The sequence below is a fragment of the Crassostrea angulata genome, chromosome 2 (assembly GCF_025612915.1).
Source record: "Crassostrea angulata isolate pt1a10 chromosome 2, ASM2561291v2, whole genome shotgun sequence".
In the NCBI taxonomy this organism is placed as follows: Eukaryota; Metazoa; Mollusca; class Bivalvia; order Ostreida; family Ostreidae; genus Magallana; species Magallana angulata.
This window is the reverse complement of record NC_069112.1, coordinates 23,912,353-23,937,818: the sequence shown is the minus strand read 5'-3', so window position 1 is coordinate 23,937,818 and position 25,466 is coordinate 23,912,353. Positions and strand designations below refer to the sequence as shown.

The 25,466-nt window shown below is 31.2% G+C and overlaps 2 protein-coding genes and 2 pseudogenes across 2 annotated transcripts in view; all 4 read left to right on the top strand.

Moving 5' to 3' along the window:
- The window catches only part of LOC128171227 (uncharacterized), a 230,622-nt gene that overhangs the window by 108,181 nt on the left and 96,975 nt on the right, over nucleotides 1-25,466 (top strand). The gene's annotated exons all lie outside the window — the stretch shown is intronic.
- LOC128171223 (uncharacterized) lies at nucleotides 7,856-8,757 on the top strand (annotated as a pseudogene).
- Nucleotides 9,816-11,124, top strand: LOC128171215 (uncharacterized; annotated as a pseudogene).
- On the top strand, nucleotides 20,363-24,318 carry LOC128171226 (uncharacterized). Its single transcript, XM_052836972.1, has 3 exons — nucleotides 20,363-20,578; nucleotides 22,963-23,136; nucleotides 24,089-24,318. Exons 1-3 carry the CDS (start codon nucleotides 20,461-20,463, stop codon nucleotides 24,316-24,318), a joined length of 522 nt encoding a protein of 173 aa, XP_052692932.1. The 5' UTR covers nucleotides 20,363-20,460.

Below are 25,466 nucleotides of genomic sequence, written 5' to 3'. Positions count from 1 at the left end.
GGTAAACATTTCATACATCTGATACAACAATGTATCAAGTAGAGACGTAGTACTCCAAAACAAAAGATATTTATGTATGTCGAAACGTAACGTTTGATGTTTTTCGTGTATAGAGATTCTAGAACCTTTGCCTTGAAGGATTGTCCTTCGTTGCCATATTTTTAATCTTTAATGCATCGATTTTGCATTTGTAAAAGATAATAGCAGCAATATAATTTGCAATATAATTTGTTAAGAAGTTCAAAACCAAATTTAGTGATTCAGAACAAATTTCAAATACCATGTCAAAAATTAAATTTCAAAAGACCTGTATCAATTAATTTCTGACCAAGTGAATAAATTTATTAATTTATAGCATTTTTCAATTACCACAAAAGAATTTTGGATGTTTCATTCCACCATTTTTAACCGATTACCATAAGATATCAAACCAAGACAATTTTGTGTGTGTCAAAGATTAGGGAAACCATGACATCTTATTCCTGATTTCCTTGTAAATGGACACTTTAAATAGCATGCGTTGTTTTGTGTTCCAGTAGGTAAGTATTGCCCAGGAATAACTATTCAGGGGATAAATTTAGTACGATCGATTTAAAAAAACCAAAACATTTTGTTCTTAGTAAAGCACGATCCATTTATGACCAAACATTTGAACGAATTGCAATGCACTCAAAAATTGATTGTATTAAAGTGTTTAATGATATAACATCAACATCTGCAGCGATTAAACGCTTTACTTTTATAAATAATGAACTGCTATATTTCTAATATCAAAACCAGATAGTGTTCCATCATGAGTATGCGTCCTGAATATCTCTGATAAAATATAACTATCATTTTTTTAATGGATTCAAATTTAAATTCAATTCATACAACACATCAAATTTGTGTCTGTAATTGCTGGTTATTCTCGTTTCCTGAAAAAAATGTGATTACTTTAGTGACATACAACTCAATTAAAGCACATTATTAACCCATAGTACATACTTTACATATATTTGTAAAACATTTTCTGAACTCAAAATAAACAAACATCCATTCTATCTTTGTCAGCTAACTTTGATTGTGATATACAAAATATCGCTCCGAAGGAAAGGGTTATACTGGTTTACTTGAGTTTGTTTTTCTGTCCGGCTGTCTTTATATTTGCCCATAACAAAAATTCTTTTTTCATTTTTCTCAACAACTATTCATTGCAGGTGCTTGAAATTTAAGTACACTCTTCGTTTAGGCATGCCATATGTTGAAAACTACTCTTTTTAACTTATCAGACGTCAACTTCCTGTTAAATGTCGGTTTGCTTATTTTGTATATTCGCATAAGAGCGGGGATATTACTAGTGAGCATTTGCGAACAGATATCTTAGTTTTTTTTTCTTTCAATGCACCGTTACTTAAATGATATACTTTTAATATAACATAACCCTTAACCAATAAAAATTCATATATATATATATATATATATATATATATATATATATATATATATATATATATATATATATATATATATGGAAATAACAGAGAAGAAAATCCTTCAATAAAGAAAGTTCTGTTTTCAAGACAGTATATTTAATTAAGCATTACATTGATAATCAATTCATTTCAAAGATAAAATTGCTTAGACATTTTTGAGATTTTTAAACAATGCAAATGCTTTTAAACGATTTTATATCGTTAAACTGGGGCCCATTTATAAATCATTTATTTAATCGTGAGATACAATCGAAAATGGATAACTATATGCACACAATTTTATATAAGAAATCGGTTTAAAGTTAACATCTTTACTTTTATTTACTTTCGCCTGTTTTACATAATCCACTTTGTGCATGAAAATATTTTGAGACACTGGCAACATGTCATTAATCTCACCCAGTGTTGTTTTTTTTGCAACCATTATTCTGTGCAGCAAGGAAACTTACCTGAAAATGTTTTACAGAGAAAGAACAAATAATTACCCAAAATCCTTCTGTCCGGATATTGGCAAATTTCAGAGTACGGGAAGATGTTTCCAGGTTTGCGGAAATACACTGGATATGCTTATATTAATTAGTCATAACACGGAAACAGATATATGTATGTGTTGTGACGACATTACTGAAAGTGACATCATTAGTCCAAATTGGAAGACATAAATCCCACGTAATTAAAAAAACCTAAAAGGACTGAGAAACGACGTGGGCTAAAAATTTCAAATGTTATTTTCTATTTTCAATATTTAGAATAAATAATGTGAGTATTTTCAATACTTCTTTAAAATTTGAAAAAATTAAATATAGCGTTACATGTACGAGCAGATTACATATTTGACATTCTTTGTTTTGTGAACAAAATTCGAGTCACATATTTTTAGATATGTATTGCACTGATATAAGTTTAATCAAATGTTCCTTACCTCTGTCGACTTGTCTACAACGAGATATTTTGCAAAATAAATGTTCTATTATTATAGTATATTATTTGTAAACATTTATATGAATCAGACTTTGTGTACATACCAATGAAATCGGACCTCCCCTCTCTGTACGTTTTTTATAACTTAACTTCCAATATTAAATGTTGGTCTTTTAATCAAAATGCAGAAGTTAACCACATTTTACTTAAAAAAAGAAAGGATCTTAATTCGCGTCTAGGTTCTTTCAAATACTTTTTTTTATTAATGGCTAAATATGATCAAAGCAATGCTATCGTTTTGTTTTTTTTTTTTGTTGAAAAAAAAAGTTCCGAATACCAATGTGGCAAAAATTTGTTTTCATTGCAAAATATTCATTTTTAACATTATGTGGAGACATCTATGCTACATACGACTTGTTCTCATTCCAAACGTGTTTGAAGTATGTTGATGTCATCTTTCTGCATTATATTATTAATACCTTTTTTTTTTTAAACCTGCAACATATCCAAAGATTATATTTTACTCAAACTACGCATATACGGGTTTTGGTCCAATTGTTTGACAATGATGTGACAAAAACATAAAATACAGAAAATGTAGCCAACCATGTTAGCTCACCTGAGCTGAAAACTCAAGTGTGCTATTCTGATCACATTTTGTCCGTCGTCCGTCTGTCTGTCTGTCTTTATTTCTGTCCGTCTGTAAACTTTCTACATTTTGAACTTCTTCTCAAAAACCAATTCGCCAATTTCAACCAAATTTGTCACAAAGAATCCTTATCGGAAGGCAAATATCAATTGCAGAAATGAAAGACCGATCTTTATTCAAGGCGGAGAAAAACCTCGAAAGTGTAGAAAAAGGTGGTTCATTTTTAAAAATCTTCTTCTCAAAAACTACTGAGTCAAAATTAACGTAATTTAGCATAAATCATCATTTTGGGAAGGAAAAAGTAAATTGCAAAAATTTAGGTCTAATTCTGTTTCAAATTTGAGTAATTTACGAAAATAATTATAAGAAAGAGAGAAGGGGGTCAGTCCGTTTAACTTCGGGCTCGATATTTCATATATCGAAAACCAGTTTAGAGGACCAATTTATGTCAGAAACAACCATCGTTTTTATTTTAGAATTTAAATTAATTTACGTGGAGACGTGTAGACAATCAGCTGATTGTTTACATGTACCTGCGCTAAATCTGATGCATTAACAACATATCATAAAATACTATTTATTATGTTGGTACTGTACATGAATTGTAATTCGGTACGATCTCTACGTAATGGTTGATTAATGCAACATGTTTTATTAAGATGCTCAGCAATTTCAATCTAAACGGAGATTATTCTCACTGCTAGAAATATATAAGTATATATATGATGAAAAATAAATTGTGTTTTTTCTTTGGTGAAGTGCATTTTTCTCTTGTTTTAATTGTTTACAAATTTCTATTTACTTATCTGAGAGTCAAACTTCGAGTTATAAGCAAGATACAGAGCTTTGCGCACAATACTACTGTATGTTTGTACACACAGCTGAGGTCATGCGTTAGTTCGTTTATATTTTAAATGCAGCTGTGCTGAATAGGAAATACCAAGTTAAAAAATCTGAAGTTGAATGTAATACTCATTTGAACAAAAACATGACTCAAACCAAGCTATGCATCTTGCTTATAATTCTACGATTGACGCTGAAATTTTGGTTGATCAATAGAAATGTCTTGCTATATTATATATTGATACTTTGACGTAAAGTAACTATTAAATATAATGTTAGTTATTCAGGTTTAGGATAGCATGTTTATGCACAGGGGTGTTAAAGAAGCATATGGGTTATTTAGCGTCTTTTTTGACTGTTATATTCAAAATCGTGAAATTAAATAACGTTTTTGAATAAGAGAAAAAACTTAGTATTATCCTTTAAAATAGATGTCAGTGCAATTAAATCGGGAGTACATTACTGCCATATTGATGCATTATCACATGACAACTATAAAAAGCTCACGTATATTCCTTAACATAAAATGTGATAGAACAACACTACCCCGCGGTTTCCAAAATGAAATAAACGTACCAAGTGAAGGCAAAACATCTCAGTTTAACTAAAACCGCTGCTAGAATTCTAGATTCTTCTTGATTCAATATTTATTCATCTGGCTCTCTTAAAACCTTCCAACTTTTATAAAGTTTGCACGGAAAACTGTATTTTCAATCAAAACAACACAAAACATGAAATTCTAGCAGCACTTTTCAATTTAAGCATTGGTCAAACTAACGATACGTATAAAATGTCACGTTCAATATATACGGGGTAGTGTTGTTCTAGTCGGATTTTTATATCGTAAACACTGAAAGAGGAAAGCCTGGCCGAGAAATAAAAGCAAATTTACATATTACCTTTCAGCGAATGCTTGATAAAACTAACATCTCTCCAAGAATTCTCATGTTCAATTCTCAATAAATCAAACCACAATACTTTATTAAAGTTCTTAGATTTCATATATTTTGAATATGTTTACAATGCTTTCCGATCAAATTCACACAACATTCAACTTTCAGTCATGACGTCATAAATAAATCTAAATAATACAAACTAATTTCTGAAAAAAAATTCGTGTTCAGTATTTTATATTTGTTTTTGTTCTACGTTTCGTTGCTTAGATATTTGAATATGTACATAATAACTAGGATTTGTGATTTCACGGAATTACATAATTAAGTAACTCAGATCTCATATGCTTTCTTAACACCCCCGCGTGATATTATAAACAACAATTACTCGCGACGATTTTATTTCGCTAATAATACACTATTATATATAATAACAATTATTATTATTCACACGTTACATTTTTTGGCAAATAAATCGTATTTTACACGTCGGATGTGTTTGCGAGTTTTTAAAATAGAATGATGTGACATTATAAAAAAATGCGCCAAGTGATAGTGGCAAATATTTCTACTGTCAACAGGCCAAAAAGAGACAGCAACGAGGTCCGCGATTTTGTATTCATGCTGTTAAGTATTTCTATATTCAATCATGTGTTAAACAAACATAAAATGTTGCGAGCTACAACAGAAACATATCATGTTTGAAAAAGTGTTTAATTAAAACACTAGGCTTGTTTCGTCTAACTTAATCTAACTTAAGTATATACATGCGGTATGTACGCCCAGTTCAAAGAATTCATGATGGAAGAGTAAATTCTGGAAAAAAAAATTATAGATACGTAAGGAGTTCTCAGGTAGCATTTATAAGGTAATTATATTCTTCATCTGGATGTTTGTGAGCTTGAATTGGGAATATTCAATTTTCTTCACAAAACAGACCATAAAGCAATACATTACCATACATTGCGTTCCGAGTCTAAAGTATGTCCCAAGATATCTATGCAGCACTTTTGTTTAAATATGCCGGGAGAAAAAAGTGCGATTAAATTTGATGAAAGAAAAAATTATACCAGTATATCTTGAATGACACATTATTTTTTTCACTCAAAATAATCACGATTTCTAACGGAGATTCATATTGGTGAACGTTAACTTTTTTTTTATATCGGAGATCACTCGTAATACCTTGCGCAACTTTCAACCTTATCATTTGAGTACTTTTTAGAAATTTTATTTGCAATGTAAAATTTACGTAGATATTTACACTATTAGCCATGAATTTAAACTTTACCTTTTTTCACAATATTGACGCACAACGTTTGAATAGCATATTAGTAGTATTTTAAAGAATTGTCTTGATTTCAATATTATTTTGAGTTAGTTTCCGAACAATGACAAATTTAGCCTTTAATTGTGTAATCGATGAAACAAAAAATCACGTCAAAATACTAGCAGAAAACAACAAAGGCAATGCCTATATTTTTCATTCTAAATTGTTAATAACATGAAATGAATAAGAAATACATAATGAGTGTATGCTAAATAAATCATGGAAGCAGTTGAATGATACTTAAAGTTTCGCAATTGGTTTTTTCTGTGAAAAATGTTATTTCATGAACATTAGAATTATAATAGCAAAAAAGAAAAAAACATATAATCATTAGAAATGTAGAGATATTATGTGTCCAATATAATTTTTCTTCTAAATCACATTTACTGTTTTACATTCAACTATACACGATCTTCTATAAATAAAAAAAAATCACTTTCATTGTATTGTCAGCAGCATTAGCTGAGTACTTAGATATTTCTTTTATACGGCACACCGAGAATAAAGATATGTGACCTACGGAATCCCTCGTTATTTTTCTGGTTGTACACATTATTTGCATTAAAGCAACTAGCATTAGAGGGGCATGGTAACGATTTCGGACAAAAATCATTATTCTTAATCATTTTAATGCATACAATGCTTCAGTAAGGCATTTTTAATATGCAACCAATCTGAGTGTCATTTGTTGAATTTAAGCAAGTTACAGAGCTTACAATCTTTTTACTATGTAAACATACATGTAGCTTTTGTTTACATTTTGAATGTTTAGGTAAAATGTCAAATTTTAGACCTTAAATGAATGTGTTAAACGTTAGGAACTGTTTATTCATGCTTAAATTGATGAAGAAGATAGACAAATTACCTTTTTTCACATATCAAAGAATTATGAGCTCTGTAAATACCGATCAGACCAAACCTAATATCAAAGTAAACCGAAACTAAACCGCGGGTTTACTTTTAAGATTTTCTTGGGGTTTACTCTGGGTTTACTTTTTGAAAATTTGGGTCTACTCGAGGTTTACTTTGGGTTTATTCGGGGTTTGCTTTGGGTTTACTTGGAAATTGCTTATTGGGTCAACTGCACGCAGGGAAGTGTGAAGCAGACCCGTCTTTAACCTTACCATCCTACTGTCTGTAAATCCTGCCCCTTATATATTCCGAATAGATAGTTAGCGTCTGCTTTCAGGGGTATATTTCTGACCATGTTAACCCTCTGTGTCCACTCCGGATTTATTTTGGGTTTACTCTGGGTCCATTCTAGTAAACCCAAAGTAAACCCAGAGTAAAACCGGAAAGTAAACCCAGGGTATATTTGGGATTCACTTTCTGTCAGGTTGGGTCTGATCGGTACTGTATCTGTCTCATAAATTAACAACTGTCTATAAAATTTCATTTATTCATTAGAATAACATTTCTAAACCATTATAATAAATAAGCACAGAAAAATAAAATTGGAAAAAAAATCGTGACCATGCCCCTTTTTCGGTATTAAAACAAAGATGATAATAAATATTTGTGTAACAGAATTCCTAATGAAATTAGCAAGAGCAAATGTCTGAGCCATTCCATTATCACAATGGATATGATTATCATGATCAGCCATAATCAATCTACAAACCCAAGTATGTGTTGCAGTGATATCACTGGGGATAACTTTAAAGTTGCGAATAGGGTCGGAAAGTCTCGTCATGTGACCGGCCAGATAAAACGAGAAAACGTACTTCCGAGAGTTGCTGCAATAATGGCGTTATCAATAATATACTGGGCTTGTTATGTAGATGGTCGTACAAAGCTTACCAGGAAAAAGAAAGCCGTGGATAGCGACAGGGTGTTAAAGTTCATTTTAGACAAAGAATGTCACGTGATATCGGCGGTGGTTCAAGCTTCAATGCGAAACACTTCATGTACAAAATATTCAGCTGTCTTCATCCCTACATTTAATCAACCAGGGTATAACTATGCATCGAATTTTTCTTCCAAGTTAACAATATCGATTTCTTCGATCAAGTAATGCGCTATGTTGTATTTTATTAACCTTTAGTTCGTCATTGTTGTCGTTGTAAATAACCCCTACCCCCACCTTTAGTCTTTTATAGATATATTTGTTTTAAATATTAAATATGTTTACGTATTTCCCACTATAAATACAATATGTCAATATATTCATACAAGTAAGGTTGCTTCACAGACATTTCACATAATTTCCACTAATTTTTTACAAAGATTTTTCTGGAAAATGAAGATGATGATGTAAGAACAATTATATCATCAACCTGTGAATGCCCTATGGGTCAGTTTTGCTGCCACCATGTAGCTGCTGCACTTCTGTTTGGGTAATCATTAATAATCTATTCTCATACACATGTTAATCAGCATTATTGTGTGAATCATGGTTGTAATAAGTGTTTAATGTGTATTGTCAGCTGATTTTCGGCATTCCAGTGTCTATTAAGTTCAGTTTAAAGAATACATCTATATGATAGCTTTTCTTAACATTAGGATTAATGATTATATTTAAGATATAAAAGAGCAAGTAAGACAGGTGTGAAGTGCAGCTGGATCAAGCATCCGAAATCGGCACCTCCCAAATCCAGAACAACCATGGCGGAAATGTATCCACCCAGGCAACAAGATTATAGGTAAATCACCAGGACATTTATGCAATACATTTTTGTTAAAATGTCAGTGCTAGGCAAAATCAGATTTATAAAAACCATAATAATATCATTTCTATAAAATGTGAATTCAGAGTATTAAACGAGAGATGACAGATTCCGACAGATCATATTTGTATGATCAGCTGGGTCTTTTGGGTTGATTTACAGGTTTGATCAAAAATTATCATTTTATCCCTGTTTGAGGGAAAACTGTTTCCTTTATATGAGGCCCTTTTATTTTTACATAAATATTGTATTGAATTTGTGCATGGATATGAATTTATTTGAAAAAAAGCATTTGTTTCTTTCAGTTTGCATGTGCAAGTAACAAAAATTATTGAAATTTTAAAGCTGAACACCTTTTTGTAAATATGCATTAATTGTCCGCCATGTTTCTCTTTTACCACCGTTATCCCTACATTTCTTTTAAAAGCTGCAGTTCTCATATCAGTTAAAAGTATATCGCTGAAGAGGTCTCACCCGTGAGGATGTGCATCTTGCCTCGCAATGCTACTGAGTCACAATGAAATTAACAAATTTTACGCACTCTTTTCAAGCCAGGAGAATATACTAACATAAAAAAACAGGTCAATCCATTATTTACAAATAGAATATGCACATATAATATTTAAAAAAATAAATGCATAAAATCCAAAGGCAGTGAAAGGAACACTAAATGTCGGCCACAAGTTAAAATCAAAGTGTTTATATAGATACCTATGTGACTGTGTTCTTTACAGGCGATGTTCAGCTTTAAGAAACATTAATTAAATGAATATTTCAACAACTGATATGTAAAGAAAATAAACTATGCAGGAAAAATGATCTTGCAACATAATTCACCTTTCTGTTATATGGTTAACCAAATAACATATATTCCAATTGACACAAGCATTGTCGAGAATATTTTTTATCGAAGTGATATTATTTATTTTTTATATACATAATTGTCACACTTATACCTATATTGGATACACATGTTCATATGAAAATTATGACATCCTTTTGTTGGCCATATAATTTCTTTATTTAATCTTTGCAGCTATGCATTGGATTTTGTAAAAAGAGCCTGAATGTGAAGAAATGCCATCATTACTTATTGAGGACCAGCTTACAAGTGAAGAGTACATGAATGCCCATTGCTTCATATCTGAGGTACTTATGAAATCATCATACTGCTCTCTTGTTCTCTCTCCATCTCTCAGTCTATAAATATGTAAAAATAAATATTTTTTATGGTTCATGGCAATAAGGATAAGCTTGGTATTTCTTCGGAAAATGTCATTAAGACTGCATGGATGACCACAGGTCAACAAGATAATTCGTTATGGGCAGCTGTTCGCAAGTTACGAATAACTGCATCAAATTTTGGGCAAGTTATCGGAGCTATCAGGAAAAATCGGAAATTCATTGATTTCAACATATATTGATTTCTTAAATAACTATAATCTTTTATCTAAATCTTTTTTTTTTTATTATAATAAGAAATAATTTAGAATCTATTTTTATTTTAGGCTAACTTTATCCTTGAAGAAAAGGTTACTCAGTGCTTACAATCTTGAGAAGAGACCTTCTATTCAGTGGGGACACATAAAAAGGTTGCAATAGATAGCTACTGTAGGCTTCCAGAGGGGTGTCTGTATTGCAGACAGGTAAACATTTATACTATCAAACTCAAATCTTGGCATAAAACCCTCTCATCTTCAATGTTCATTTGAATCATTATTATTGATTGAATCATTTTTTTTATTATGTGATATGAAACTTATTTATTATACAGTTTATAAAACATTTTTTTTTTACTTTCAATTAATTATAGGTATTTGACTCCATGAATCAGGAGTTCTTGGGGCTTCTCCTGATGGATTTGTCCAAGGTGATTCCAAAACGTGTAATATGAATGTCCACCTTCGAGGTAAACTTACAGCATCACCAGAAATTTTAGAGGTGAAATGTCCGTAGGTGGGTTCAGAGATTGATTAGAAAGATTTACATAAAAAAACATTCATTATGTTGAGGTTAATATTAAATACTCTATGTTACTAAAAACCCATCCTTAGGTTAGATTGTGTTAATGAAACCTAGTAATTTTTAGCTCTTTTAGAGTTTTTCTTTATAATTTTTTTTAATATTTTAGAGTGAGACTCTGAGGGCACTTTGCGCCTCAAAGAGAGCCATGACTATTGGCATCAAGTTCAAGGCCAACTTTATCTAACAGGAACTTGTTGTGATTACGTGGTTTGGACACCAGTCAGTATGGAAGTTATTCGCATTCTTAGAGATGACTCATGGGAATGCCACTTGAAAAACATGATTGAATTTTTTTCAATTTTTTTTACCCTCTCTTAATTAAAAACTTGGCAGACTGTAATTCAGAAATTTATATTTACTTTTTATTAACCGGGTTTTCCAACGGAAAAATCCGGTTATTAAAATGGCGAAAATGGCATGCGGGCGGGCGGCTACTAAAAGGTTACCCTCATTTTACAGATAACTCCTTCTACAGTTTTCAAGATAGGAAGTTGTTCTTTTGCAGATCACTTGTACATATATCAGATGTGTGCATATTACTAGGATTTTGATTTCTGAAAATTTATGAAAAAAATACCGGCTTTTGAACTTAGTCATTTTTTGACAAAATATTGAATATAGTGTACCCTCACTGTACGGATAACTCCTCCTACAAATTTCAAGATAGGAAGTTGTTCTTTTGCAGTTTAATTGTACATATATCAAATGTGTGCATATTGCTAGGATTTTGATTTCTGATAATTTTTGAAAAAAATACCAGCTTTTGAACTTAGTCATTTTTTGGCAAAATATTGCATGTTGGGTACTCCATTTCACTGGATACGGCTGGTAGTGTTTATAAATTCAGGGATTGACATGGATTATGGATCAAATGGTTCAAATAAAAGAAAACCCGGTTTGCTAGACAAAACAATTTATTCTGTTTAACTGTTCAATTCTTTTTACAACTTATGATCAAAGCAAACATCAGCATGTGTCAGTTCACAGTGTGTAAAAGTGGTTAATAACGAAGTGACCTTAACTACACATCATCATTCATTTAGTTGTGTACAGCAAAAGTTTAACAAATGCTACATGTATCTACACTCTACCCCAGATTACTATTTCCAACACCTGTGTTCATCAAGATAGAAGAGGTGTTTCAAAATATTTACATTATAAAATCTTTTGAACTTTGAGGCATTAATAAATTAAAAGAAATAAATTTGCTATAGGCCTAGGCAAAATGTCAAAGCAAAGATATCTAGGGACATGGTATTAGACATGGTCTGAAGCTCAGAATTACACTAATTAGGACTTTCATATTTATTGGCTATTTCTTTCAGTAGAGGAGATTGCAAATTTACAAGTGCCACACATAATTGAAAAATCTTTGTGGACAAATGTCTGTATTGTGAAGGTATATGGTCTAGAATACAGTAGTTCTTGATTCTTTCATTTGCACGCTCCACATGAATTCGACTTTTCCTAATCTTGTAACATAACTCTGCGTCTTCCTTTGTAAAATGGGATTTTGATGAAAGGAAAAGTGGTATGTTTAATGTTACACCTGATGGAAGTTTGTCGAAAATGTTAAACCCCTTATCTGCAAGGATTATGTCACCTGGCTTTAACATGTCAAAAACTCCACAATGATCGAAAATGGCAGCATCAGAGGTGGAACCAGGATAGAGTTCGGAACAATACACAAGTGCCCCATTTGGTGCTACACAAGTAACAGCCTTTGCTGTATGGCGACTTTTATAGTTGCTATAAGATAAAGACTGGCTGTTCATATTTGATGGTACATCCTAGGTAATCTCTTTGGCATCCATAGCGATTCTTGCCGAGGAGAACTCCTCGAATGATTTTTGCATTGATCCTTTGCACTTTAACTGGAAAGGTATTCCTACAGTTTTCATCACTCCTTCGAATAAAATTTTATGAAGTGCTGCAACATACGATTGAAGATATTAGATACTGTAGATTTGCTGGTGTTGAATCTTTCCGCCAAATCTAGATCCCTGAGATTCAGACGCAATTTCATAAGAGTCATAAGGAGTTGGTCACTAGTACTTAATCCTTGTACTGTCCATCCACTGAAATAGTTAAATGGACCCATCCTCTACAAAACATTGACCAACACCTTGAATACCTCAATGGGAAATGATGTATATAATAGCATCTGTAAATTAAAACATGCATGTCAAATAATTTCATTCATACCACCACTATATTACTTGTCATATACTTTTAGTAAGGAATTTTAACCATCTTTTTAAGGTAGAACTAAAAGCTCTTTCAGTACATGCAGTATGAAATGTTATGTTCTAACTGTGAAATCATAGTTATATAGAAAAAAATTATCTTTAAGAACTACAATATATATATATATATATATATATATATATATATATATATATATATATATATATATATATATATATATATATATATATATATATTTATATATATATATATATGTTGAGAAACGCCTTTGTCTGCGGGCATATAGAATAAGTTAATTGTCCATTTCTTCCAACTAGACAGACAGAAAAATGTTATAGAAACTTCATTTTTACTGTAATGTTATATTTTGAGTAATGAAATTTGAAGTTTGCTCATATTCTTCTTTCCCTAACGATTCAAATTATAATTAAGTAATTAATTTATCTAAGAACTTGGGTACCCTCTGATGTCAATCTAGCTATTCTTCTCTCGCGCACAAACACACCGCATGCATCCAACTACATGTATATCTGATATTATCACAAAAGAATTATGTTGCAAATTTAACTCAGACTTGGCGATTTAAAGTACTGTTTGAAAAATCTCGTTACAAAACTAAATCCATTAACTTTTCACGTGGAAATGACAGTACAGTGGACTTTAGCATAAACACTGCACCGTGATATTTAATTATGCTTTTCGTATCTACTTTCAAAATAAAACAGGTGAAATTGCATATTTACCTGCACCTCTGCATCCACTTATTCTTTCCTTCGGATTTGTTGGAAATCTAAACAAGCTGCACGTTCTTTTCGCCCCTGTCATATGAATGCATCCGAATGCAAAACATAGCGGCATCTCGTCTGCTGCCCGGAAGTTGTAAATCGAAAGTGAAAGTAACCGAGACTTTCCGATCCTATTGAAATTTGAATGTTCCACGAACATGTAAGTACTTTTTTCCGTATCAATGTATTGTGTAAGTCTTCTGCAACAAAATGTAGTATTTAATCTGTCTACTTCTACCTTTAGCATGTAAAGTATAGGCATTCATACAAATATTTTTTTAGGAAAATTTTACTTAAAAATAAAATTTAAATTTGTTGAACCCGTAACTGAAAATTTAAGCAATAGCCATGGTCGGATAATACGATAGACTGCTTAACATTTTTTTTCCTGACAAAAAATTATCATATTAAGCATGGTTAACTATATTGTTACATGTATGCCATTAAAACGGAAGCATATTTTGTGTTGTGTCTTTTCAAAATAAAAGGAGGATTTCTTAAATCTTATTAAGGTCTTCCGTTTCCAACGGAAGACCTTACAGTTTTCGTACTGTTTCTTCTTCTTATTTTTTTTCCACAAATTTTTTGCAGGCGATTTCTCAATAACTGTTCGACCGATTTCCACAATTTTTCACAGATGATTAAACTTGATATGAACTTAATACATTTTTGATAATTTTCCTGTCGTCACATCCGGTACTGATTTATCAGCCATTTTGTTTATTTTTACGACCTCTTTTGTGCACACTAAAACTCTATAACTATCAGAGACATGACTATGAAATTTTCAGGATAGGTAGACCATAGTCTGAGGTTGATCCTATTGTTTTTGTTTTACGCCAGTAGCGCCATTCTTAGGAGCTCACTGTGGCTCGAAAATTGGGTATGAATTTTGTTCCCTTTTTTTGTCCACAGGATTTCTCAGAGAGGGCTCGATAGATTTTCTTGAAATTTGCAGGAGTGATAGAACAGAATAATATACTTAGGAATTTATTTCATTTCTTCCAAAGTTCATTTCCCGTCATCCGTTTCCTGTCCCGCGACAAAAAGCTTGTGACATTGATGTCTCAATAATTGTTAAGACATGGGCTTTCATAATTTGTAGGATTATAGATCTATAGCTGTAGATGTCTTTAAACTATTCTGTTTTGTTCGTCATAACTTCCGGTCGTCACCAGAAGCACTTTAAGAATTTTTTTTTTGCATTAATTTTATTTCATATAGAATTAAAGTATATATATATTTATCCTTACATATGTCATCTATCCGATGCTAAAAAAGAAAATCTACTTCCGGTGAGATATCTCAAATATTTCAGATAGCCTTTTCTAAATAATTGTTTTACCGACAAGTTGTGAGAAAGTCAAGCGATCAATGCACCAGACTAAGAAAGATGATAAACATTTGATAAAAATGTGTTAAACAACTTTCATTTTGTCAACCGTCACTTCCGGTCCTCTCCGGAAGAGTTCAAACAAATCAAGGTGTTTGAAAGTTTAACTTTTTCTTTGACAATTTTGTAAAGTTGATAAACAATAAAGTACAATTGTTTTATGTTCATGAAGTACTAACTTTCATTTTCACTGAAAATTTCCGTTTGTCCACTTCCTGTCAAGACACTAAAAATGACTCCATGAGACCCAAAAAACGGTGACGACTTGAACAACCAAACTTTGATGGATAATAGCCTAAAGTATGTATCTGTGTTTACCTTATTTTGATTGATCAGTCGTCACTTCCGGTCGTCACCAGAAGCACTTAAAATTGTTTCCCTTTTTTTGTATATTTTACATGGAATAAATATATCAGTACACGATCTTTTATATTTTAACTATACAATGTTAAATAAGCAATCTAATTCTACTTCCGGTGAGTTATATCAATTATTTTAAATAGCTATCCTTTTTACAATTTTGATACCCGCGAGATTTTAGTCACTGTAAGTGATTGAGACATGAAACTTTTTTGAATGAAAGAAAATTGACTGAAGATTTGTTCAACAGGTTTAATTCTGTCAACCGTCACTTCCGGTGCTCACCGGAAGGGTTCAAACAGTTCATGTTTTTAACAAATCTAACAGATTTTCTTAGGTGTTTGATCTAGCATGATAAACAGTGATGTACACTAGGCAAATGTACAAGAACTACTAGTTTTATTCCCATTAATCACTTTCGTTCGTCCGTTTCCGATCTCGAGATAAAAAAAAAACGAGTTTCACAAGGATCTCAGATTTGGCAGAGAGTATCGATGTTTCATTGTATCATATAAAACAAATCAGACGAAAGACATATTCGTTACTCGTAACGAGATCTAGTTACTTCATCATTATTATATGCATTATTATATGCATAATCATTCACTAGATGTTAAATACGCTGATTTTTTTCAGCGAATATAGGGAAAATTAACTCTGCGAGTTAATTTCCTACTTTACAGTATAAGATTAATAGATTCTATTGGCAGTGCCCTGTGCTAATAGTTATGTGAGTAACGACTTCATTTCATACCATATATGTTTGAAGTATTTCCCAGTACCATATGCATATGAATCAGCTAGAGCCCTTTGTCAAGCGGACGATGCCGATCTTATTAGTCCACTCCCGGTTTTCACCGGAAGGGACTATACCTTTCCTCTGCGTCCGTCAGTCCGTCTGTCCGTCCGTCCGTCCATCTGTCCGTCCGTCCGTCCGTCTGTCTGTCCCACTTCACGTTTCCACACTTTTTTCTTTATTCGTTTGAGGAATAATATGAATTTTGCTGAACAGCTTCAAATTGTCAAACTACAGATCAAGTTTACACTTTTGTAGCGGCTGGTTGACATATTTTCGAGAAAATTAATTTTTTATATTCCAATTTTTTAATGTTCGGGTTTGATATTCTGTATAACAGTGCATTGTTTTCACAATTTCCACAAACCGGTAGGGGACGTGTATTGCTTATGCAATACTCTCAGAATGCTTGTTGATTCCCAGGAAAAGTTCGACAGATTCAGGAAATACCATGGTATGTTTGAATTGAAGTGATGTGAAAACAAATATATCAAATGTCCTTTGCTTATTTCTCGTGTACAAAAAAAAAAATCATTAATGACGGGAATCGACCTAAAAAACTGCATTATTGGTCTTAAAAGTTGGGGGTTTTGGTTTTTTTTTTTTTAATGAAATGGTTTCAATATTGTTAATCAATAAAATCTTTTTTGATACCGTGAAATTATCTAACATACATTTTTAAGTGAAAAACTTTATCAAATTTTATTTATTATTTTTAAAAGGATAATAAAATATTATTAATTAAATAATTAAATAATTGCTTGCTGATATTTTGAATATTATTTTTCTCGCATGAATACCTGTGTGAGATCGATTTCTTAGATTTGAGGTTATCAGTATTATAAGTTTTTGCCTTACCCTGTGTAAAACAATAACCAGAACCGTAAACTTTGTCCCCTTTAGTGATATGCCAGTATTCTACACTCGTAATAAAGAATGATTTTACTTTCTTTTTTTTTAAACTGAATGTGCCTTACTATCATAGTCCTGTATTATATCGAACAATACGTATCAATAATTTAAAATTTCAATTACAAGATTTGGCAATGCTATTTTTTTTAATATGGCTGTAATGTTTATTTTTATAAAACGTGTACTTTTAAATGATATATAAATAAAAACGATTTTTTACCAAGGCAATGTATTCATTCACATAGTTATATTGATTAATGTGGATTTTTCTGAAATCGTTACAAGATATGCATATAAACCTGATTTTTTTTAGCGGGAATCAATCATCTTTATATAGATGTCAAAGCTACGTTAAATCTATCATTTGTCATTCTAAAAAAAATAGCAAGTATCATATGAGGGTAAACTATCTTGTTCGTTAAATCCATCAAGTAATTGTAACCCTTTCTATATACATCATACATTTGAAAATATAATCATTTTCAATTATTTTAATATAGTGCAGATTGCCATGAATACACTCATTCAAGTGTGGATAGAATCAATAAAGGTCAATGTCAGTGGCAGTTTTATGACGGTTCTCTGATGCCACACGTATGCCATATCGAAATGAGCAGAGGACCAGAAGAAGTACTTGTCCGGACCCGTGTACAATATAGCACAAATCTCTACTATCAAAATGGCGTGAACGAAGATATATTTCATTATTCTTGCGAGTACAGTAAATTGTCGGCCATATATATACAGCTAACAAAAAACGAGATATTGAAATTTTAATTGCCCGCGCAGTCCAACGTGTTTGGATTTATGTTCGTCTTTCTCTTATTTAAACAAAAGAATATATATTTTTGGTTCAGCCAAGAAAGCATTTCTTTAAAATGAATATTTCGAAAAAAAATTTTGATTTGACACAATCCGTTTTGATTTTTTTGTATGGAAAAAAATAATGAAAAATTGCTAGAATGAATAATACTTAAGGAGGCTTGGGGGTCAAAATATAATATAATATAAAACCATCAGATTTATTTGAAAAATGTATATGCCATTTCTGAAGATATCAACTACTATTTGATAAAAAAAAATCATATATTTTAATATAAAATTTCATCACTTCCCATTATCTTTATATGGAGCTCTTCTTTTAAAGGAGATCAATATTGTCTAAAATGGCAGCCACCCCCAGCCTCCTTAAACCATGCTAAAACCTGTATCATGTTAGTTTACATAGCAGACGTGCAAACATATGATTTGCTTCTGTTGCAAATCATCATTTAAACAAGACATTCTCCCTACATGTCAGTATTTTGTTTTTCGTTTTTTTAACGAATAGAAACCTCTGACGTAATGTGATATTTGTGATAATGTGATATATGTGCTTACCTTGTTATTGGAAATCTAAAAAAATATGTTGTTAAAAAGCATTCTGATTGCACACACAAGCACTCTAAAGTTCACATTGAAAAAGATGATTGAGATCTAGATGGACAACATCTATGTAGGTTTTGGAAATCAAGTCTTCCAACATACTGTTGGAATTCCCATGGGTACCAATTGTAACACATTGTTAGCAAAACTATTTTTGTACTCTCTTGACGCAGAATTTATTCAAAAACTTGTACCTAAAAAAAATCACTTGCTGTGGCCTTCAACTCAACATTCAGGTATGTCGACGACGTATTATCGATTACCAATTATTATTTCCATACTTACGTCGACTCGATATATCCCAGTGAACCCGAAATAAAAGATACCACAGAGTCTGTGTCATCTGTTTCATATTTGGATATCTTACTGAAAATGGACATTGAATGTAACCTTACAACAAAAATTTATGATAAACGTTATGACTTAAATTGTTCTAAAGTCAACTTTCCTTACTTATGTAGCAATATTCCTTTATCACCTGCATTTGGTGTTTTTGTCTCTCAGTGAATTCGATACGAAAGAGCCTTCGTATAACAGTTTCTAAGGCGAGGCAAGCTATTGACAAACAAGGTGAATAAACAGGACTATCAACAGTCTCGTTTGCAGTTATCTTTTCATAAGTTCTATGATCGATACAACGATATCGTCAGCAAATACAATCTTTCACTGGGTCGCATGCTGACTAATGTTTTACATACTAATGGTTAGACCATCATTAATCACATGATTGTCTACGGACTTTTCCGTTTTTTTCGACAGAGAGCACAGGGCGGGTGTGACCAGTCAGCAGAGGATGCCCACTGCTCCATGGCACCTGATCATACCTCTATCTTTTAATAGGTCCGTGTTGCTCTGCTTTGAATTTGTATTTCGTTTTATGGATTTTTGAGGTGGTTGACTATTTGATATTGTTATTTTTTTAGGAGTTAGAACTTTAGATCTTAAGTACCTCTTCAAACCTTGGTTTCGTAGTCGAAAAAGAAGAATCTCGTCAAAGATAATCAATAGGTATTGAATGGTTTAATGCTGAACTGTAAATAATATATGTAGAGAGATATATAACTTCATGATATTTATACAAATAATGTCATGCCATTTGCTACCAGAACATTGTGTTCATGTTAATTGTTTACCTGGATTCGATATTATGAGCTGGGATAATTATGAAACATTAAAGACCACTTTACTCTCCATTATATAAAGCAATTTAATTAATTTTACATGAATATTATAAAGTTAAGTCAATCGAAAATACTTTGGTATGATGCGCCGTGATAATTTTGAAACATTAAAGACCGGTTGACCATTAATATATACAACATCATAATTGGTTTTCCATGACTATTAGAAAAAAAAAATTCATCAAAGCATTAGTCAATAAAAATTTAAAGGTTCAAACAGAATAGAAAATCATGTAATTACAAGACAAGACAAACTTACCATTACAAGAATATATATCCTATATATTGCTCTTTTTTCTAAAACACGTGCTGTTTTACAACTTTTCATACAATTATACACACATTCCTATAAGTATAAAACTTAACTTTCAACAGCAGCGGCTCATTGCGTACATTTTCCCTTTAAATGGTACACCAAGAATAAATATATGTTACCAACGGCATCTCGCGTGATATTTCTGGTTCTTCATATATGCATTGAAGCAACTGCCATTAAAACTTTTTATGGTATAAAACAAAGGAGTATCCGAAATCTTCGTGTAACAAAATTCAGAATGAAATTAGCGAGATCGAATGTCTGCGCCATTGCATTGATACAATGAATACGATTGTCATGATCAGCCATGATGATTCTACAAACACATGTATGTGTTGCAGTGATATCACTTGGGATGACATAAGTGGTCCAAACTGGAAATCGTATGTTCGACGTACATGTAAGTAATTTTTTTTTTCGTATCAACATATTGTGTAAGTCTTCTGCAACCAATTGCAGCATTTAATCTGTTTACTAGTATTGGCATTCATACATATAATTTTAGGAAAACAAATTTACTCAATGACGAAATTTGAATTCTCAGACGATCCCTTTTCCTCCCTCTCACAAAAGACTGCGAACGATAGCATTGTCTAGCCACCTAACTGAAAGTCATTTTTTGGAAGTTGTCTAATTAAAGTTATTTTCTTTAATAATGTAAACATTTAGGTAAATTTTCATAAATGATTTGGTCCAAAAAAAGAGAGATAACTTTGTATTTTGGGTTAAAATAGCTCATTTCATAATAGAAAATAACGGAAAACGGAAATATTTTTTAAAACATCTACCCCCCCCCCCCCCCCCCCCCCGTGAAACCTTTTGAGGGGTTTTAATTTTGCTTTGAAAATTTTCGAAAAATAAGTAACAGATATGAATTAAAATGAAAGTTTACTTTCATATATATCGTAAATATGTTATTTTTAAGTTTTTATGCTCATATTGGCCGCTAAATAATATTTTCCTCACTCATAGAGACTGATTTCAATGAAATTTTTTAAGACCCCGCGTTGGCAAAACTTTAAAAAAAAATAAATTATTTAATTACAAATTTCATTTTGATATGAACTGATCAGGATTTGATTATACCTTTAAGTAGAAAACTTAGATTTTGAATATCTGACAGAAATTCCGAAATATTTGGATGTAAAATGTAGGCGGGAAACGGGCATTAGCGTTCGCATTTCTTTGGTAACATCATATCATAAACAGTATTATATAGATAGAAAAATCCAGTTGATCATTAGAGGTAAGGTTGGTGGCTTGAATTTTAATTCGATTTATTGAAATTGCATTCACATAATATTTTGTTCGGTTCACGTAAGTTTTTCTTCTAATAGAATTAAGACGATTTTGCTGGAATGTAAACAATTTCTTGAAGATATCTACTTTTTAATAGGTGGTTTGACTGAGACTTATTCTTGCTAATAGATGTTAAAAAATAACGTTGCTATTTATATAATGATTCGGTTCTGTTAAACTCTAAGGAACTAGGAGGACAAGGTATTTGGAGTACATTGTAATACTTTTCACCTATTGAACATTTCCGTGACTTTGTCAATTGACATTGAGCTTCAGTCTTTACTACTATTAATATTAAAGTTTTGACCTTTAATACTGAGAAATCGGAAGAATACTGTTTTTTGTTTCATTTATTTTAAACATCATTGGTACTTGAAGATAACCAATTTGTTTTTGTTTTTTCTCAATCAACCTTCGCCAATTAATAATCAACGAAAATTCCTTTTAAAAATCCGGAAATTATGTGATTTTTTTTTAATTTTACAATCTTGCACATGCGCATTAAGTTCATGCTAAATCACGGGAGACTCTTTAGTTTATGTTTCCACAATATCACATTTGCATGGATAAACTGAGAAACGATATTACAAGTAGGTGTAAATTTTCATCGAAAATGTGTCTTATATTCTGTTCATCAAAGGAATACGGGAGATAACTCTAATTCAGTGCATTTAAAATGAAATACCCCAAGAATTCCGAATGTCAACATGTTGTGTAAATTCGAAGCGAGTAAACAACGTTCGTGAAAAAGTGTTGAATTCCTCATTAAAATGAATAAAATTTTGAGATGGAAATTTGACTGTTATTTTCAATGCAGCCTCATTAATTTTCTCCAAAATCGTTTCGAAGCGATTCTGGTTTTTTTTTTTTTGCTTTCTTTACGGGTATATGGGTGGTATATTAACCGTGGTGAAGGACTGTTCCGAGACACAGTTAGATTATTTTAACTAAGCAGAGTGTAGTGAAATTAAAAGCACTATTGTAGTCTTAAAGCTTGGATAATAATGTAAATGTCAACAATACGGTGTGTCGATGTACCTATTTCGTAAATGTCCGATGTCATATGCAATGTCAAACCGTGCACGTATGAGTTAAGGCCTAGTGTTACTAATATTTTTTTACCTATAGAATAAAAAAAAGAAATTCTAGTGTTGAATTCACAACATGTAATACAAAATTCCCATTTTATCAACATGAAGTTTAATTTAATAAGCTATGGTTATCTGTTATTGTTTTTAGTGAAAAGTAATTGCTTTCAAACCATTTGCTATCAAATCATCAAGTCAATACACGGTTTTAAATCACTTTAAGTAAAAATAATGAAAAAATGACTTTCGGTAAGAATAATAGAAACTGTAGAGGGATATGTTTATCCACAGTTTCTTCAACCCTTTTAGCTATCATATGAGAACGGGCATATAACAACATTATATTCTGCAAAACAGAAGAAGTGTTTAAAATTGATTTCTTTTCTTTAATTTTTAGCACCCTGTTCAAACGGTTATGTAGGTTACGATGTGATGTCTTTCCAAATTTGTCTAAAGTATTTCCCAGTACCAGTCACATATGAATCAGCTAGAGCCCTTTGTCAGGCGGACGGTGCCAATCTTAATAAGATTGATTCCCAGGAAAAGTTCGACGCATTCAAGGACTACCTTGGTATGTTTATATTTTTGTAATTATTGTATTTTAATACAACTAAATAATTTTTTTTTATTATATCTTAATTACAAAATAAATATTCGTTTAAGACCGGAGAAGACTTCAGAAAAGTGCAACATTTATCTGAAAGAGCTTAAAAAATTGATATCTGGTTTTAATTTTTTAAATTTGATAAGAACATTTTTGATACCGCTTACCTAACTTCATACAAATTTTATATATATATATATATATATATATATATATATATATATATATATATATATATATATATATATATATATATATATATATATATATATATATATATAATTGTTATATATATTATTGACTAGAGTACAATTGAGTACAAAACAAGTCGTATGATCATATGTTTGAAAACCTATTGTGTCATACTAATGTATTTATTCATTATAACGAACAATATATATATCAATCATTTTAACATCTCAATCACATAATAATAGTGATGTTAGCTTCGTCTTTGAATGAATACGAATCTGACACTATTGATACCGCACTCTATTGTTTTTAACGCTTATATTAAACTAAAAAATTTATAAACCGGAGGCGAGTTCACGGAATTACTCGTGCTGGCTTTCGAATCATCAAGTTAAAAACATGTCAGTGTTTATATCGCTAATACTGATTCATAAAATAATATTGATCTTCAATTAATTAATATTAAAAAAAATTAAGTTAAAAATGTTAAAGGACATTTTTATACTTCTGTGATGTTTTGAGGTTTAATCTGTTTATACTTTATCGTATTTAAAAAGCATTAAAGACAAAATCTTATATATATATATACTGCAACTGTTTACGTAATTATATTGATTCTTTATTCCCCAAAATAGAATGTTATATGTAAGGACATACTATCTAGCCCGTTTTATTTTTTCATCATGCAATTTATAGAATTAAGCATTTTTGATTATTTTATATATAGTGCCAATTGCCAACAATTCACCCATTCAAGTGTGGATAGAATCCTTAAAGGTTAATGGTCAGTGGCAGTTTCATGATGGTTCTCCGATGCCAATGGTTTGCCAAATCGAAATGAACGGATATCCAACTGAAGTACATGTCCGGGCCTACGTCCAAGATAGCACAAATATGTACTATAAAGATGCCCCGGATAGCGATACATATCACTATGCATGCGAGTACAGACCATAGTCAACCATTTACAATTACTAGTAGATGGTTCGATAAATCACAAGGTTTAATGATTTCGGGATTCGAAAATTGTTTCCATCCTTCTATCCGTATGTCACTCAAATGAAAAAAAGCTTTTTTTTGCTAAACCATGTAAACATTGCTTTTAGGCAAATATATGGATTTTAAATACATTTTAGATTTAAAATAATTGCTAGACACATTTTGTTATGATATGCATTTTAGATTTTTTTTTTAATAAATCATGCAGTTATACTTTAATAAACCAATAATGTGTATATCATGCAGCAATTAGTTGTACTGTATTAATTTGCATAGTAAATGCTGTATTTTTTTTTCTGTTTAAATTATTCTTAAGTAAGTTGTTTGAATCGGTTCATCATGTAAAGATCATTTATTTAATCAATAGAAACGTCATTTAGATGATTAAGTTTGTATTCATTTATATTATTATTTTGTAGTTAAACTTTTGCGAATATTGGTTTCATTAAGTAAATAGTCATAATATATCTGCTGAATTTATGTTATTGATTGTAAAATGAGAGATTGTGTTTAAAATATATTAAAGATATTTACAACTTTAAAATATTTCTTCAATAGATCTATAAAAAAACTAGTGTACAGAATTGTCTTCAAAAATAACATTTAAGATTAAACATCTTCAAAATATATTTTTTACGGAGAACGTATATTCTAACAACATTTATCAAAATAATTATCTGTTTAATGATCTGGCTATAAAGAATGTTTGTATTTAAAAAAAACACTTTTTATTCTAAAGATAAAGTATACTTAAGACGTTTGGGAAAAAATAAACATGCATTTTTTTAAGAAAATGACTGAAATGATATAATTGAAAGATTTCGTCACCTGTTTAGAAATTATAGCGAGCATAGCTCGCCGGCGCAAAGCGAGCGCTACCGGCAAGGCGTGAGTGAATAGAAAATTTGGACTAATTGCATATTCATTCAACTCTGTCCCGGCCGGTTCCGATTTTCAATATCTGGACACCAAGCTTCAAAATCTACCAAAAGATCTTTATGTGCAAAATTTACTAGAGCTGACTTCCAGTAATGAACATATCATTATAGATTACAGATCATCACTCTGTTTGAGAGCTAAAACCATGGAAGGGTGTCCCTCGGACA

What these genes read in the sequence shown, in the direction of transcription:
- LOC128171226 (XM_052836972.1), top strand. Translation starts at nt 20,461, where the DNA reads ATGAATACGATTGTCATGATCAGCCATGATGATTCTACAAACACATGT. An exon ending in ATCGTATGTTCGACGTACAT is followed by an intron (nt 20,579 to 22,962) that starts GTAAGTAATTTT and finishes TTTAATTTTTAG; the next exon opens with CACCCTGTTCAAACGGTTAT. An exon ending in CGCATTCAAGGACTACCTTG is followed by an intron (nt 23,137 to 24,088) that starts GTATGTTTATAT and finishes TTTTATATATAG; the next exon opens with TGCCAATTGCCAACAATTCA.